We start from the raw sequence: 17263 nt of genomic DNA on the forward strand, positions 1-17263 counted from the left end.
TTTCTTTGTTTCCCATTATAAATTAATCCGACTCTGATTGTAAGAGACCTACATTTATCTTCACTAATCCTTTCCTTTTTACATATCTAAAGAAGTTTTTAGAGTCAGTTTTTATATTTCTCGCAAGCCTTCTTTCATGCTCTTTATCCCCCCTCTTAATTAATCCCTTTGTCCTCCTCTGTTGAATTCTAAATTTCTCTCTGTTTGCTGCTTCCTCTGGCCAATATATATGTATTTTCCTTGGATTTATCACTATCCTTGATTTCCCTCGTCAGCCTCCTTTCCCATTTTATTTTTTCGCCAGACAGGGATGAACATTTTTTGGAGTTCATCCATGCGGTCTTTAAATCTTTGCCATTGCATCTCCACCATCAACTGTTTAAGTGTAATTTGCCAATCTATCCTAGCCAATTCCTGTCACATACCTTCAAAGTATTTAAGACAAAAATTTTAGCCCCGGTCCCTCTAAACCTTTCCTATTTATGTAGCCCTCCTTGTCTTTTGAATGCTGTTACAGTAACTGTCTCAACTACTTCCTCTGGTAGCTCATTCCATACACCCACCACCATCTGTGTGTAAAACTTTCCCCATGGGTTCCAATGAAATCTTACCCCTCTCACCTTAAACCTCTGTCCCCTAGTTCTTGATTCCCCTACTCTGGGTAAAAGACTGTGCATTTACCCTATCTATTCCCCTTATGATCTTATACAGCTCTATAAGATCATGCCTCATCGTCCTGCGCTCTTAATAATAAAGTCTTAGCTTGCTCAACTAGTTGTTTTGGAAATATTACAGAGAAAAATGACAGCGTTGGAGAGATGTAAATATTTTCATATGCCATAGTTTATTGTTTGATTGATTTATGATTTACTTTGATCGTGATACCTTTAAGAGAATCCCTGAGGTTCACACACGACCAGCGGGAAATTACTTGTGGATGTTGAATTGTGGATGCTTCAACGTTTGGCCAAGAAGATGGATAGGACATGTTTAGAGGAGTATGGGCGAGGCAGGCAGGTGAGACCAGTGCAGATGGTGTATGTTGGTTGGCATGCATAAATTGGGCCGAAGGGCTTGTTTCCATACCATATGACTCTCTGACTCTAGTTGTCAGGCACTCCAACAAAACCAATACTCTGTTCATCCATGCCAAGCACACTATTGCAGAAGCCAAAAAGAGCTGTTCCCATCCTCATGACAGAATTTCAGTTGATTTCACTTGCCACATAGTTTACTAGCTGTAATGGATTTTGTCATGCAGAATACATTACTTCTTGGTGGCAACAGTTAATGCAACAATTTATTGACGTGAAACTGTCAATGCAACATTTACTACAGAATGATATCTTGCAAGAACATCTGTTTCAGTTTTTATCCAACAGATGCTTTTAGTTTATTAGAACCTATATATTATTTGTATACATATGCATTATATACCCGGCAGTCAGTTACATCTCTGATTTCAATAAAAAAATACTGCAAATCTTTCAAACTAACAAGAGCGGACATCAGGACTAGAATCGGGGTCAAGCAGTTCAAATGCAGCAATGTTGCCCCATGTGTCATCTTTGTCTGGGAACCTTTTACCCAGCACTTTAGCATGATAGAGTACTGCGATGCTGGTACTCCAATGCACACCCAAAATAGGTTTCAGTGAGATAGATGAGACCCCCAGCCCCAGGTTCACCAGCTCTCAAAACAATCATGGTTAATACATACTTGACTAAGTGGGACCCGTTTGGGATTGCAACCCATTCACCAACGCAATATTCCACCTGTTCCCCCAATGCAACCCGTTCCCCCAACGAAATATTCCACCACTCACCCATAACCGCTAACTGCTGGTGTAGGGGCGGCATGGGGGGGGGGGGGTTGTGGGGGGGGGGGGGGCGGGGGGGGAGGCGATGGGGGGGGGGGGGGGGGGGTGTGGGGAGTGCGGATAGGGGGGGGGGGGGATGCGGTAGGTTGGGTGTGGGGGTAGGTGGTGTGTGTGTAGGGTGTGGGTGTGTGTGGGGAGGGGAGTGGGGGAGGGTGGGATCTGTGGGGGAGGGGGGATGCGTCGGGGAAGGGGGTTGTGGGGGGAGAGGGGCATGGGGGAGGGTGGTTTGGGGGAGGGTGGGGCTGTGGGGCTGGTGTGGGGCTGTGTGGGTGAGGGGTGTTGGGGGACGGGTGTGGGGGGGAGGGGTGTGGGGGAGGGTGTTGTGGGGGAGGATGATGGGGAGGGGTGTGTGGGCGAGGGGGAAGAGGGGGTGTATGGGGCAGGTGGGGGTGGTGGCTGGGAGGTGGGATTGTGGTCAATGCAGACGCAGCTCGCACATTGCTCATCCCGCACTCTGCTCACCCGCCCTCTCCCTATCCCGCTTTTGACCTCACTCAAAGGCTCCTGGTCTGGCTCCGGCTTCACCCAGGGCTCCCGGTTCCACTCAGTGGCTCTCGGTTCCAATCAAAGGCTCCTGGCTTGTCATGCTGGTCAATGCAGAAGCTGCTCGCATGCTGCTCTCTCCGCACGCTGCCCTCCCCACACGCTGCTCTCCCCACACGCTGCGCTCCCCACACGCTGCGCTCTCCAGACGCTCCTCACCCTGGTTAGTGTGCGTCACATGCACACTAACCACCGCCCCAACACATATGCACACACTAACCACCACCTTTGATATTATATTAATATTGTTCATTCGCTTGTTTTTCCTCATCCCTCACCCTATCCACTCACACATAGCCGCCAACTTGCAGGTGCGGCTAGACAGGAAGAGGAAGGCGGAGGACAGGGGCAGAGGGAGATCAGGGACAGAGGGAGGTCAGGGGCAGAGGGAGGGCAGGGGCAGAGGGAGGGCAGAGGGAGGGCAGAGAGGCAGGGGCAGAGGCAGAGGCAGAGGGCAGGGGGCAGAGGGAGGGCAGGGGAGGGCAGGGCAGAGGCAGAGGGCAGAGGCAGAGGCAGAGGCAGGGGCAGAGGGAGGGCAGAGGGAGGGCAGAGGCAGGGGCAGAGGCAGAGGCAGAGGGGGCGGGAGGCAGAGAGGGAGCGGGGCAGAAAGGGAGAGAGGGAGCAGGGGGCAGAGAGGGAGCAGGGGGCAGAGAAGGAAGGGGGTAGAGTTTGAGGGGTGATGGTGGGCGCGGCGTCACAGGGGAGGGCTGTTTCCCAAACGCAATACTCTCTCACTCCGGCTATCAGCTCGCGGCTCCAGGCTCTGTTTCTGCCCAGATCCATTCGCCGGGCCCTGTCAATGCATCGACCCGGGGCGAGCACACGCACGGGGGGGGGGGGGGGGCGCTAACATCACTCGCAGCATGAGCAAGAACATCAGGCACGCAGACCTATTGTGACATCATTAGCGAAAGACAGACGGTTATTTTTCAACATTTTATGAGCATTTTGGACTCCAGGGGGGAAATCGCTACTCGAATATATAAAAATGTTATCGTTAGTGCGTCGTTTTTTCGACAAGATGTGATTACACTCAACACACACACACACACACACACACGTACACACACACACACACACACACATACACACATATACACACACACACACACATATATACACACACACACACAAACAAACACACACACACACACACACACACACACACACACAAACAAATAAATAATATACATACAAGATCAGACTTTTAATAGGTATATGATAGATTTGTGATTACCTTTTTGCGCGGCACAGTGGCGAGGCTGAAGAGCTGCTACCTCACAACGCCAGAGACCTGGATTCTATCCTGACCATTTCCATGCTATATCTCTAAACTAAACTGAACTTAAAACTCAATTAGATACTGCCTGCATTATCTAATTCTTACCTCAATTATTCACACTGTTCTCATTACAGATTTATCATTCAAGTATGTATGCTGTTTCCTCTGAGCTTCATGCAACAAGGACGGACCCAGTGCATATGAAAATAAATCTGAATCGATGTTTAAAATAACGGGGAAGGTTGCACTGCTCTACCTCCAATGTGAAACAGGATCTTCGTGGCGTTTCTCTTTTGTAAGTTGTGGGGAGTCAGTGTAGTTTCTCATTCTCATGTTTTGTTGACACATTGTTGGCAAAGCACCAGTGAACTATTCCCAGTAACCTCCAGACTTCTATGCTCTCGTGCATATGTGTGAACATCTGCCAAATTGCTGACAGATATTTTGCCTATTTTGGTGACATTTCTTTGCACAAACCATGGCCATGTTCGCTACCTGCCACTATTCTTTGACTGTTCATGCTGAAGTGTTATAACACCTGAGATTGCAGATTTAGTGTAATCTTTTCTTTGTTTTTCTTCAAGGTTTACTTCAGTACTGATAGTCTGATGGTGACTATCAGTGAGCTGTATCATTATATACTGTTGCCTTGTTCATGATTGATGGAAAACTTGATGTTCAATGTGTATGAAGCAAACCGTACCCATTTCAGTCTTTGCTGAGTTTCTGAAAATTAGTTTAGACTCATGGGCGGAAATCCTGAGGGGGACAAGGGATGGGGAACAGGGCCCCCCCCCCCCATGCTTTGAGAGGTGGGGGACAATCTCCCCCCATGTTTTTGTAATCCGGACTTTATCAGACGCTTTCTAAGGGCTGAATCGGCCCGTTCATGGGGCCTTTCAGCATCCGGTGCGGCTTAAAATCAAACTGCTGCACCGAGGTGATTGAGGCTCCCGATGTTGAAGCCCCTGCCGACTGTTGAAAGGCCCCGAAAATGGGTCGATTTAAGCGCCACGATTTGGGGCGGACGAAGCTGCTGTTGCTGGAGTTCAGAGTCGGTCACCAACCAGGTCAAGTTTCTGATGTTACCGTCCACAGGGCCCACGGCCGAAGCCTCGTGTGTGTGCGCATGCGTGTATGTGTGCACGCATGCGCACTTGCGGCCGCCAATAAATTGTGTCCCCCCCATGTTTTGATAGCGATTTCCTTGCCTGGACTCCCATTCTGAAGTCTCTAACAAGCATTACACATAGAGTCCTACAGTGCAAAAACAGGCCCCTTAGGCCCAACTTGCACATGCGACCAACATGTCCCATCTGGACTAGTCCCACCTGTCTGCAGTTGGCCCATATCCCTCTAAATCTGTCCTATCCATGTACTTTGAAGGAAGTCCTAATAGATTCCATGGAGGTATTAATTGATAAAAATGCATAGACACAAAACCCAAAAAGTGTAATCAGATCTCTGGAAGATTGAGGCTCAATTGTTTAAACATATTGAGTAATTTATGATACAAAACTAATGGGTGAAATTTTAGGTGTTGTGGAAATAGAGGGATGATTGTTTGAACCTACATAAAAATACTTAGCATGCGGTATTTTCTTTCAGTTGACACATGGAATACCTGGAAGAAATACTAAATGTATTTCAGATGGTGATTTAACACAATAAAAATTAAATGGTGGGTTAGTACCAAGTTATATTCCAAGGATGAAAGTGAAACTAGAGGATCGATATTTTAAGAGAGGATGAAGCTCTCTGGCCTTTGAAAGAGAAAATTTCTGAATTGTCTGAACTGTGAGAGATTCAACGAATGCAGATTTCAGATGACAAATATATTAGTTTTAATGTTCATTGTTGGTGATTGGTCTAGAAACACCAGTGATTTGTGGCAAGTTTGACGGAAGGGCCTGTTTCCACACTGTATCACTCCATGACATGGAATGAACATGACTTTGAATGATGTACTGTAGTGCTGTATGCACATGTACCCAATTGCAGTCATTGCTTACAAAGCAAGAACTACACATGAAGGTGTGGTGCAATGGAAGAAGGCAAAGTGCATATTATAGCACAAAACACACATCTGCGAGAGTCCCACAGCAACAAAGCTCTTCTGAGGGATCCACTATGTACAAGGTTCTGTGCGCCCAACCCCATCACTACTTTTTTTTCAAGGCTTAATTTACCATGCATGTCCCTCACCTGCCACTTCCAGTCCTCTAACCCCAAGTGGTTTCACAGCTGATGCTTTGAACGGCGCCATGGCGCCAGTCCCAGACTCACCTCATGTCCATTCACACACCAAAATCAAACGGCACGTCCAATATTTGGGGTCTCAGGTACAACTGAGTGTTTGCTGTAGTGTGCATAAGACTGCAGTAACACCTACCTGGTTTCTCACTGAGTTTATACAAAAAAGTCTTGCGAGGATCGGTTTGGTCCTTGAAGGTTAGTTGCAACAGTGAGCTGGACTTTTTCAGTTTCTGCATGAGCCAGAGCCCTAAGGTGGTGGAGAAGATATAATTAGTACCTTTAGCTATCGAAGCACACGTATTTTTCTGTCTTGCTCACAATCAAGATTAAAAAGCAAGTAACAAAGAGAAGACAAGGTCATAAGGAATAGTAGAATTAGGCCATTAAGCCCATCAAGTCTATTCCGCCATTCAATCATGGCTGATCTATCTCTCCCTCTCTCCTAACCCCATTCTCCTGCCTTCTCCCCATAACCTCTGACACCTGTACTAATCAAGAATCTATCTATCGCTGGCAATAGATTAGATTGGCAACAAATTTGCACATATAGAACTCATTTGAGAATTCTTTATATTTTGGTAGTATCATACGCTTGAGAGGTTTGAATAGGCACTTGGTGTTGCGTATCACCTTGTCTGAAGCAATATTCCTGCCAACGAAGTACAGGGAGAGGGCAGAGTGTGTTGGAGTAAATAAGTGGGTCAAGCAGCATTCTCTGCAGAACATAGATAGGTGATGTTTCGGATTGCAATCCTAATTCACAAACAGTATTTTCCAGTGTATGATTCTTTGAGAAGCAGATCATGCGATAGCAAGCAACTGTAGTGGCACCTAGTGATTAGGTCACTCTTGCAATGCAAATTCTTGGCAGTCGGGGGTAGGGTCACGTGGTATAAGGGTGTGCCCTAGTATATAAGAACCGACCTTCCCTCTCTTGCTCTCTCTTCCTCTCTCTTCATGATAGTGTCCTGCCACCTCAGCAGGAGCTCAGCTCGAGCCCACGAGGCAACAGCCTCTCAGCGGCAACAATGGCTATTATGTTAGAGTGCTAAACGTGCATGTATATCTTACCTACAATGCCTGAATAAAGAAATAATTTATGCACAACATTTGTGCCTCTACACAATGACTATTGTTGCTCCGTGAACAACCATGTTTCTACAGGACTGCTGCACAGCTTTTTAAAGATGGCCGCTTCAACCAAATTCAAACTCAGTCAGGAGACCAATTATGGATCAGGTCCCTTTTTTTTGATTACCTATTCACCTCATACCATCCATCACCCTTCCCCGACTCTCATCATACATTGATTCAATGCCCAAACCTTCCCACAACCTCCTACTTAACATCTGGGCAAATTTCTTATAAACAAATTAAATGCAATTCCCATGATAAATTGTGCTCCTGATGATAATTCCATCATCTTCCCCATCCCTAACGAAAGGCCTACATAAGGTGGACTAGATGGGATGTTTCTAGTAATGGGAGAGTCTAGGACAAGAGGGCACGGCCTCGGAATAAAAGGACATACATTCAAAATGGAGATGAGGAAGAATTTCTTTAGCAAAATGGTGGTGAATCAGTGGAATTAATTGCCACACATGGTTGTGGAAGCCAAGATATTGAGTATTTTTAAGACAGAGATTGATAGGTTCTTGATTGGGCAGGGCATCAAATGTTACGGGGAGAAGGCAGGAGAAAGGGGTTGAGAGGGAAAAATAGATCAGCTGTGATTGAATGGCGGAGTAGACTCCATGGGTTGATTGGCCTAATTGTGCTCCTATGTTTTATGATGTTAACCAAGAGCCAATTGAAAATCACAGGCAATTAGGATCTCATTGCACAGCACAAATAGAGGTGTAGGGCGACATTGTGGCTCAGCAATAGCATAGCTACCTTGCTGCGCTTGCGGCACCAGAGATTTGGGTTTGATCCTGACTACGGTTGCTGTCTGTACAGAGTTTGTATGTTCTCCTTGTGACCATGTGGCTTTTCTCAGAGATCTTCGGTTTCCTCGCACACTCAAAAGACGTACAGGTTTGTAGGTTAATTGGCTTCGTATAAATGTAAATTGTCCCTAGTGTGTGCAGGATTGTGCTAATGTGCGGGGATCGCTGGTCGGTGCGGACTCTGTGGGCCGAAGGGCCTGTTTCCGCACTATATCTCTAAACTAAACTAAGCAAGTAAGCAGCATCTCTGGTGAGAAGGAATTGGTGACATTTCAGGTCGAGACCCTTCTTTAATCTGAAGAAGGGTCTCGACACGAAATGTCACCCATTCCTTCTCTCTAGAGATGCTGCCTGTCCCGCAGATTTACTCCAGTATTTTGAGTCTTCGGTTTAAACCAACATCTGCAGTTCCTTCCTAAATTAGAAGGGCAATGAGTAAAAGGAAATATTTAATTAAACTCTCATTTCTCTGCGTGAGATATTTGCTACACGTCATTGAGGCCAGTGTGACCCTGGAGTGGATCACGTCCATAATTGCTGAAACGAGAGATGCTATTAATATCAAATCCAGCTTGATTTCTAATGCACACACTCTCCCACTCAAAGGCACTGTTGCTCAGGATTGACTTGCCTTGTTTTGTGATCAGCAATGCGGTTTTGACAATGTGCCGAGCATCCTACTATTATGGCAGGTAATGAGGCTTCCATTATAATTAGAATCCGTTCCTCACCGCCAGGATTAGAAATTTATTTCAACAGATCCTCCTTTGCCTGCCTCGGCTCAGACTCATGAAAAAGTGATTTTGACTCTCGCCACATCAGTGTGACATTCCTATTTCCCCACACCAGATGCTCTGATTGAGACTGCCAATTAGTGCAGAATTGTCGGCAGGTGTTTGCTGCGAAGCACAACATCAGCCATTGAATGAAGCATCCAAATTCATTTCAGGAGATGCAGTGGAAAAAAAAAGTGAGCGAGAGGAAACATACACTGTGGGTGGAGAAAACAGACAGTGAGTAAAATTAAGAGTGAGGGCGAAAGATCCTTGCCAAGATATTGGCCTGCTTTACATCAGTTTCTATGCACAAATTGCATGTAAAAGCTATTCTGAGCATATTAGATCATGCTAATAATCACTTCCAGGTCACATTGGCCTGCTTACTTTTAAACAGAGCTCCCCTTTATGCATCTGACATTCATCCAGTCAGTTGCATATCTAAGGAACTATCTAATGTTTGAACATATAAATCAGTGGAAAAATCTACTCCCCCAAATTCCTCCTTTTTGGGGACACTTTCATTATCTTATTCAGGTCACCTGATTGCGTGCAAGCATGAAAAGCAGATTCCTCAGCACTCCTCAAATTAGGGAGAGAAAAAGCATAGATAATTACATCTATGCAGAGACAAGACTGCTGACTCTCAGCAATCTAAACAGGATTAACCTGTATATTCTGGAGAAGATAGGACAGTGTACTTGCACAAAAATGACACTAAGATTTCTCTGTGAATAAATTGAGAGTTGGAAAAAAAAAAGTTTATCTATCTAATACTATCTAAATGGCGTCAAGTTAGGAAAAGGGGAAGTACAACGGGATCTGGAGGTCCTTGTACATCAGTCTATGAAAGTAAGCATGCAGGTACAGCAGACAGTGAAGAAAGCGAATGGCATGTTGGCCTTTATAACAAGAGGAATTGAATATAGGAGCAAAGAGGTCCTTCTGCAATTGTTCAGAGTATTGTGTAGTGAAAAGAACATACCTGCTATTGAGGGACTGCATAGTGTGTGCAGGAGTTTTCGGCCTCCCGCCATTCAATATGATTTGAGGAAGAGTATCATTCTGTCCTATCCATGATCCCTTTAGCCACTGCCCATCTAACTCCCTCTTAAATCTAGCCAATGAACTGGCCTCAACTGTGACCCACTAGTTCTGGAAAAAATGATTTTCCCCAACAAAAGACTTCCCTCTTATCCTTAAACTGTGACCCCTAGTTCTGGACTTCCCCAACATCGGGAATAATCTTCCTGCATCTAGCCTGTCCAACCCCTTAAGAATTTTGTAAGTTTCTATAAGATCCCCCCTCAATCTTCTAAATTTTAGCGTGTACAAGCCGAGTCTATCCAGTCTTTCTTCATATGAATGTTTACAAGGTTAATTCCCGGGATGGCGGGACTGTCATATGCTGAGAGAATGGAGCAACTGGGCTTGTACACTCTGGAGTTTAGAAGGATGAGAGGGTTTCTCATTGAAACATATAAGATTGTTAAGGACTTGGACACGCTAGAGGCAGGAAACATGATCCCGTTGTTGGTGGAGTCCAGAACCAGGGGCTACAGTTTAAGAATAAGGAATAAACCATTTAGAACGGAGACGAGGAAACACTTTTTCTCACAGAGAGTGGTGAGTCTGTGGAATCCTCAGAGCGTGGTGGAGGCAGGTTCTCCGGATGCTTTCAAGAGAGAACTAGATAGGGCTCTTAAAAATAGTGGAGTCAGGGGATATGGGGAGAAGGCAGGTACTGATTGGGGATGATCAGCCATGATCACATCGAATGGCCTACTCATGCACCTATTGTCTATTGTCCATTGTTTAGATCTGATTAGCATCCAAATGGATTTTAAAGATGATTTTATTGATAATTGATATAATTGATATAATTTAATTGCTACACAACCAAGGTCGGTGGAATTTGGGTTGCCAGCAGCGGTACAGTAATAAAGAACACACAACCACAATATAAATTTTACACAAACATCCACCACAGCATTCATCACTGTGGTGGAAGGCACAGAACTTGGCCAGTCCTCCTCCATTTTCACTGAACTATTGAAACAGATGTTGTCCCAGATTACAACTCACTGACTGGTATATGCTCAGTGCTCTCTATCATTGCATCCAGTGTTTTTATATAATTAAGAAGTATTTTGTGAAGCTTTGTCCCTGTTTTTAAGCAGAAGAAAGTAAGACAATTGTCAAAACAAATTACCTCAAGGAGATATGAATTTACTAAACGTACACTTGACATTTTAGAGAGCAAACTGTTGTGACTGTTGTTTGAATTGCTTTTGGCCAAGAATAATTGACTAGTTACATCTATGTAATATAAAGCTCGCTGTCTATAAAAAAAACAAGGAACTGCAAGGCTGGCTTATACCAAAGATGATGTACAGTGCTGGAGTAACTCAGTGGGTCAGCCTGCATCTCTGTAGAAAAACCATGGGTGATGTTTCATGTTGGGAGTGTTCTTAAGTATACGCGTTCTTCCCACCGTGACGATGATGTCCCCTTGCTGGGCTATCATTAATTCACCTCCAGTATCTTGGTAAATTAGAAATGTTCAATGATGGTTGCCCTGGACTGATACAAGATAACCTAACATCATAGAAATGAAAGGCTCCACTCTACTTGAGTAATTTATGTAATAATGCATCAAAAAGATAATGTCAAAGCTATCAGATGATTAAAAAATTGATGGTTCAATAATTTCCTTTGCTAAAGCGAATCCAGTCCCTATATCTAAACTAATGTAGATTGTGACAAAATTTAAGAGACCATAGACAATAAGAGTAATGACATTGAAACTAAATTCATACCGTACACCTGTAATCTAATGATGTCTCACAGTCCTAAACAAAAATATTGAGGTTAGATAGATGCAAAATGCTAGAGCAACTAAGCGGGTCAGGCAGCTTCTCTGGAGAACATGGATAGGTGATGTTTTGGTGTGGGATCCTTCTTCAGACTTAAGTCAGAGCAAAGATAGACCGAAAATGCTGGAGTAACTCAGCGGAACAGGCAGCATCTCTGGAGAAAAGGAATGGGTGACATTTTGGGTCGTGACCCTTCTTAAAACTGAGAGACAGGGGAGGGGGAACCTAGAGATATAGAAGTGTAAGCTTGAGAATGGACAACAGAGTAAGGTCAGGGCCAATTGAGAGCAGTGGAGGGCCAGGGCTGAGAACTGAATATTCAAGGGTATACCTCCTATCGAAAAGACAGACAGGTGGGAAGAGGGGGTGGGGTTGCCCTGTTGGTGAGTAATGAAATTCAGTCCTTTGCAACGGGTGACATTGAAACAGGAGATGTGGAGTCAGTATGGATAGAACTAAGGAATTGTAAGGGAAAAAAAGACCCTAATGGGACTAATCTATAGGCCCCCAAACAGTAGCCTGGACATAGGGTGCAAGTTGAATCAGGAGTTAAAATTGGCATGTAGTAAAAGTAATGCTGTGGTTGTTATGGGAGGTTTCAACATGCAGGTAGACTGGGAAAATCAGGTTGGTACTGGACCCCAAGAAAGGGACTTTGTAGAGTGCCCTTTGTGATGGATTCTTTGAACAGCTTGTATTGGAGCCTACCAGAGAGAAGGCAATTCTGGATTTAGTGTTGTGTAATTAACCGGATTTGATAAAGGACCTCAAGGTTAATGAGCCATTAGGAGGCAGTGACCATAACATGGTCAGGTTTAATCTACAATTGGAGAAGGAGAAGGGTAGATCAGAGGTGTCAGTGTTACAGTTGAATAAAGGGGACTATGGGGCCATGAGGGAGGAGCTGGCCAAAGTTGACTGGAAAGATACACTAGCATGGATGACAATGGAACAACTATGGCAGGTATTTCTGAGAATAATACAGAAGGTGCAGGATCAGTTCATTCCAAAGAGGAAGAAAGATTCCAAGGGGAGTAAGGAGCGACCATGGCTGACAAGGGACGTCAGGGACAGTATAAAAATTAAAGCAAACAAGTACATAGCAAAGATGAGCGGGAAGCAAAAGAATTGGGTAATGTTTAAAGAACAACAGAAGATAACCAAAAAGACAATACGGGGAGAAAATATGAGGTACAAAGGTAAGCTAGCCAAGAATCTAAAGCAGGATAGTAAAAGCTTCTTTAGGTATGTGAAGTGGAAAAAATTAGTTAAGACTAAAGTTGGACACTGAAGACCGAAAAAGGTGAATTTATTATGAGGAACTAGGAAATGGCAGATGAGTTGTATTTTAGATCTGTCTTCACTAAGGAGGATACAAACAATCTTACTGATATAGTAGTGGCCAGAGGATCTGGGGTAACAGAGGAACTGAAGGAAAGCCACATTAGGTAGGAAATGGTGTTGGATAGACTGATGGGACTGAAGGCTGATAAATCCCCAGGGCCTGATGGTCTGCATTCCAGAGCCACTTAAGGAAGTGGCTCTGGAAATTGTGGATGCATTGGTGATAATTTTCCAATGTTCTATAGACTCAGGATCAGTTACTGTGGATTGGAGGGTAGCTAATGTTATCCCACTTTTTAACAAAGACGGGAGAGAGAAAACAGGGAATTATAGACCAGTTAGTGTGACACCGGTGGTGGAGAAGATGCTGGAGTCAATTATAAAAGTTGAGATAGCCGAACATTTGGATAGCAGTAACAGGATAGATCCAAGTCAGCATGCATTTATGAAGGGGAAAACATGCTTGACTAATCTTCTGCAATTTTTTGAAGATGTAACTAGGAAAATGGACAAGGGAGAGCCAGTGGATGTAATGTACCTGGACTTTCAGAAAGCATTTGATAAGGTCCCACATAGGAGATTAGTGGGCAAAATTAGGGCACATGGTATTGGGGGTAGAGTGCTGACATGGATAGAGAAGTGGTTGGCAGACAGGAAACAAAGAGTAGGGATTAACGGGTCCCTTTTAGAATGGCAGGCAGTAACTAGTGGGGTACCGCAAGGCTCGGTGCTGGGACCGCAGCTATTTACAATATACATCAATGATTTGGATTGAGGGATTCAAAGTAACATTAGCAAATTTGTAGATGACACAAAGCTGGGTGGCAGTGTGAACTGTGAGGAGGATGCTATGAGAATGCAGGGTGATTTGGACAGGCTGGGGGAGTGGGCAGATGCATGGCGGATAATGCAGATAAATGTGAGGTTATCCACTTTCGTAGCAAAAACAGGAAGGAAGGTTACTATCTAAATGGCGTCAATTTGGGAAAAGGGGAAGTACAACGGGATCTGGGGGTCCTTGTACATCAGTCTATGAAAGCAAGCATGCGGGTACAGCAGGCAGTGACGAAAGCAAATGGCATGTTGGCCTTTACAACAAGAGGAATCGAATATAGGAGCAAAGAGGTCCTTCTGCTGTTGTACAGTGCCCTAGTGAGACCACACCTGGAGTATTGTGTGCTGTTTTGGTCCCCTAATTTGAGGAAGAACATTCTTGCTATTGAGGGAGTGCAGCGTAGGTTTACAAGGTTAATTCCCAGGATGGCGGGACTGTCATATGCTGAGAGAATGGAGCAGCTGGGCTTTTACACTCTGGAGTTTAGAAGGATGAGAGGGTATCTCATTGAAATATATAAGACTGTTAAGTCCTTCGACACGCTAGAGGCAGGAAACATGTTCCCGATGTTGGGAGAGTCCAGAATCAGGGGCCACAGTTTAAGAATAAGGTGGAACCTATTTAGAACGGAGACAAGGAAACACTTTTTCTCACAGAGATTGGTGAGTCTGTGGAATTCTCTGCCTCAGACGGTGGTGGAAGTGGGTTATCTGGATGTTTTCAAGAGAGAGCTAGATAGGGCTCTTAAAAATAGCAGTCAGGGGATATGAAGAGAAAGCAGGAATGGGGTACTTATTGGGGATGATCAGCCATGATCACATTGAATGGTGGTGCTGGCTCGAAGAGACGAATGGCCTACTTCTGCACCTATTGTCTGTTGTCTAAGGTGTGAAAACGACAGATCAGAGCAAACGATGATCAAGGAAATGATCATGGAGGAGCTGGCCAAAGTTGACTGGAAAGATACCCTAGCAGGGATGTCAATGGAACAATAATGGCAGGTATTTCTGGAAATAATTCAGAAGGTTACCCAACCTGTCCAAGTCACCTTGCAACCTCCTAGCATCATCTTTGCAGTTCACACTGCCTCCCAGCTTTGTGTTATCTGCAAATTTGGTTGTATTATTTTTAATCCCATCATCTAAATCATAAATATGTATTGTAAGTAGTTGCGGCTCCAGCACCGAGTCTTGCCGCACTCCACTCGCCACTACCTGGCATTCTGACAGGGACCCGTTTCTTCCTATTCTTTGTTTCCTGTCTGCCAACCAATTCTCTATCAATGTCAATACCCTACCCCCAATACCATGTGCTCTAATTTTGCCAACTAATCTCCTGTGTGGGACCTTATCAAAGGCTTTCTGAAAGTCCAGATACACTACATCCACTGGCTCTACTTCATCCATTTTACTTGTCGCATCCTCAAGAAATTCCGGAAGATTAGTCAAGCAGGATTTCCCCTTCATAAATCCATGCTGACCTGGACCAATCCTTTTATTGCTTTCCGAATGTGCTGTTCTTACTTCTTTAATAATTGACTCCCGCATCTTCCCAACCACCGATGTCAGGTATTGATTTGTATAACTTTGTAACCCTTGATTTTCCTTCTCTCTGCATCACTCTCCCACCCTAGTTCCCTGATTGTTTCACTGTCCTCCTGATTAAATTTACTGTTTGTATGCCTCGCTGTTGTCTTCCCCTCAGCTGCAACACCGTGCCTTATGAGCTGGCCTCAGAATTATTACTCTGGTGCTCTTTTATCTGTCAAGAAAGATATTTTTAAAACACCACAAGAATCTTTCATAATCAGTAGAAAGTCCATAATCTACCCATTGTATCTTCCATGTAGTTTTACAAGGCCATCAACATACCTGTGCTAACCAGTGTGCTGTTATTATATAATGTTCCCAGATGTGGCCCAGAGAGTGACAGGAAAGTGTGCAGCTTGCTGAGGTAACACCGGAATCTTGGTCGTGTCAGCACCGAGCGAATGATGATGTTGCCCAATGAGTGGCCAATGAAACTGAGTGGAAACACAGAAGGTCAAATCATTAATACATTGGGACTTCTTCTTACATAGAAACATAGAAAATAGGTGCAGGAGTGGGCCATTCGGCCCTTCGAGCCTGCACCGCCATTTGATATGATCATGGCTGATCATCCAACTCAGTATCCCATCCCTGCCTTCTCTCCATACCCCCTGATCCCTATAGCCACAAGGGCCACATTTAACTCCCTCTTAAATATAGCCAATGAACTGGCCTCAACTACCTTCTGTGGCAGAGAATTCCACAGATTCACCACTCTCTGTGTAAAAAATGATTTTCTCATCTCGGTCCTAAAAGACTTCCCTCTTATCCTTAAACTGTGACCCCTAGTTCTGGACTTCCCCAACATCGGGAATATTCTTCCTGGATCTAGCCTGTCCAACCCCTTAAGAATTTTGTAAGTTTCTATAAGATCCCCCCTCAATCTTCTGAATTCCAGCGTGTACAAGCCGAGTCTATCCAGCCTTTCTTCATATGAAAGTCCTGCCATCCCAGGAATCAGTCTGGTGAACCTTCTTTGTACTCCCTCTATGGCAAGAATGTCTTTTCTCAGATTAGAATGTCTTTCCTCAGATTCCCTGAGGAATGTATTTCCTCAGATCAGAATGTCTTTCCTCAGAATGTCTTTCCTCAGATTCTTCTTCTTCTTCTTCTTCTTCTTCTTCTTCTTCTTCTTCTTCTTCTTCTTCTTCTTCTTCTTCTTCTTCTTCTTCTTCTTCTTCTTCTTCTTGCATTTGGTGTGCACATCCTAAAGTTATAGGACAACTTGTTCAATTTGATCTTATTTAATTGTGCACACCAGGTTGATTGCATTCGTCGAAACAGTGCGGACCACGTGAAGGTTGCAATCTCCCACCCCAAATACCTGATAACTCTATTTGTTGCACTGGAAGATAAATATGTATTTCTTAACATTTAACAAGGTGAATACGTTTTTCTCGGAAAGGAGACAAATATCAAGGCCCAATCACAAAACACATTCCGAAACGTCACCCTGTTTTCTCCAGAGATGCTGCCTGTCCCGCTGTTTCTCCAGCATTTGGTGTCTACCTTTGTTTTAACACAGCATCTGCAGTTCTTTCATACACAAACACATCACGTGGATTGGTGGTTGAGGTCAATATTGCAGAGAGCAGATAGATTGCATCACAATAATATTATATGTACTTAAGGGTTTTTCTGCAAACCCTTTCCAGTGAATATTTATCTCTCCAAATACGTACTGTCCCATGCATACTGTGGGGCTTATATAATAGTAACATATCTCTACCATTCAGTGCCATTGTTTCTACGGTTATTCCCTTGTTATGCAAAAGGGGAGCATATGCAGAATAAAGTCAGGATGTCATCCAAGATAGACACAAAATGCTGGAGTAACTCAGCGGGTCAGGCAGCATCTCTGGAGAAAACAGGTGATGAATCGTGTCAAAACCCTTCTTCACACCGAAAGTGGCTTGCAACAATATTCTTTTTAC

At 44.3% G+C, this 17263-nt stretch overlaps 1 protein-coding gene across 2 annotated transcripts in view; it reads right to left on the reverse strand.

The window, feature by feature from the left end:
• Positions 1-17263, reverse strand: part of LOC129696206 (protein FAM135B-like) — a 408722-nt gene that overhangs the window by 8701 nt on the left and 382758 nt on the right. For both annotated transcript variants that reach the window (XM_055633862.1, XM_055633863.1), the window contains 2 exons: positions 15612-15763; positions 6097-6207 (listed from right to left, as the gene is read on the reverse strand). In XM_055633862.1, the coding sequence (XP_055489837.1) occupies positions 6097-6207; positions 15612-15763 (263 nt within the window). The remainder of the gene's footprint in view (positions 1-6096; positions 6208-15611; positions 15764-17263) is intronic.

The sequence above is a fragment of the Leucoraja erinacea genome, chromosome 4, assembly GCF_028641065.1.
Source record: "Leucoraja erinacea ecotype New England chromosome 4, Leri_hhj_1, whole genome shotgun sequence".
Taxonomy (NCBI): domain Eukaryota; kingdom Metazoa; phylum Chordata; class Chondrichthyes; order Rajiformes; family Rajidae; genus Leucoraja; species Leucoraja erinaceus.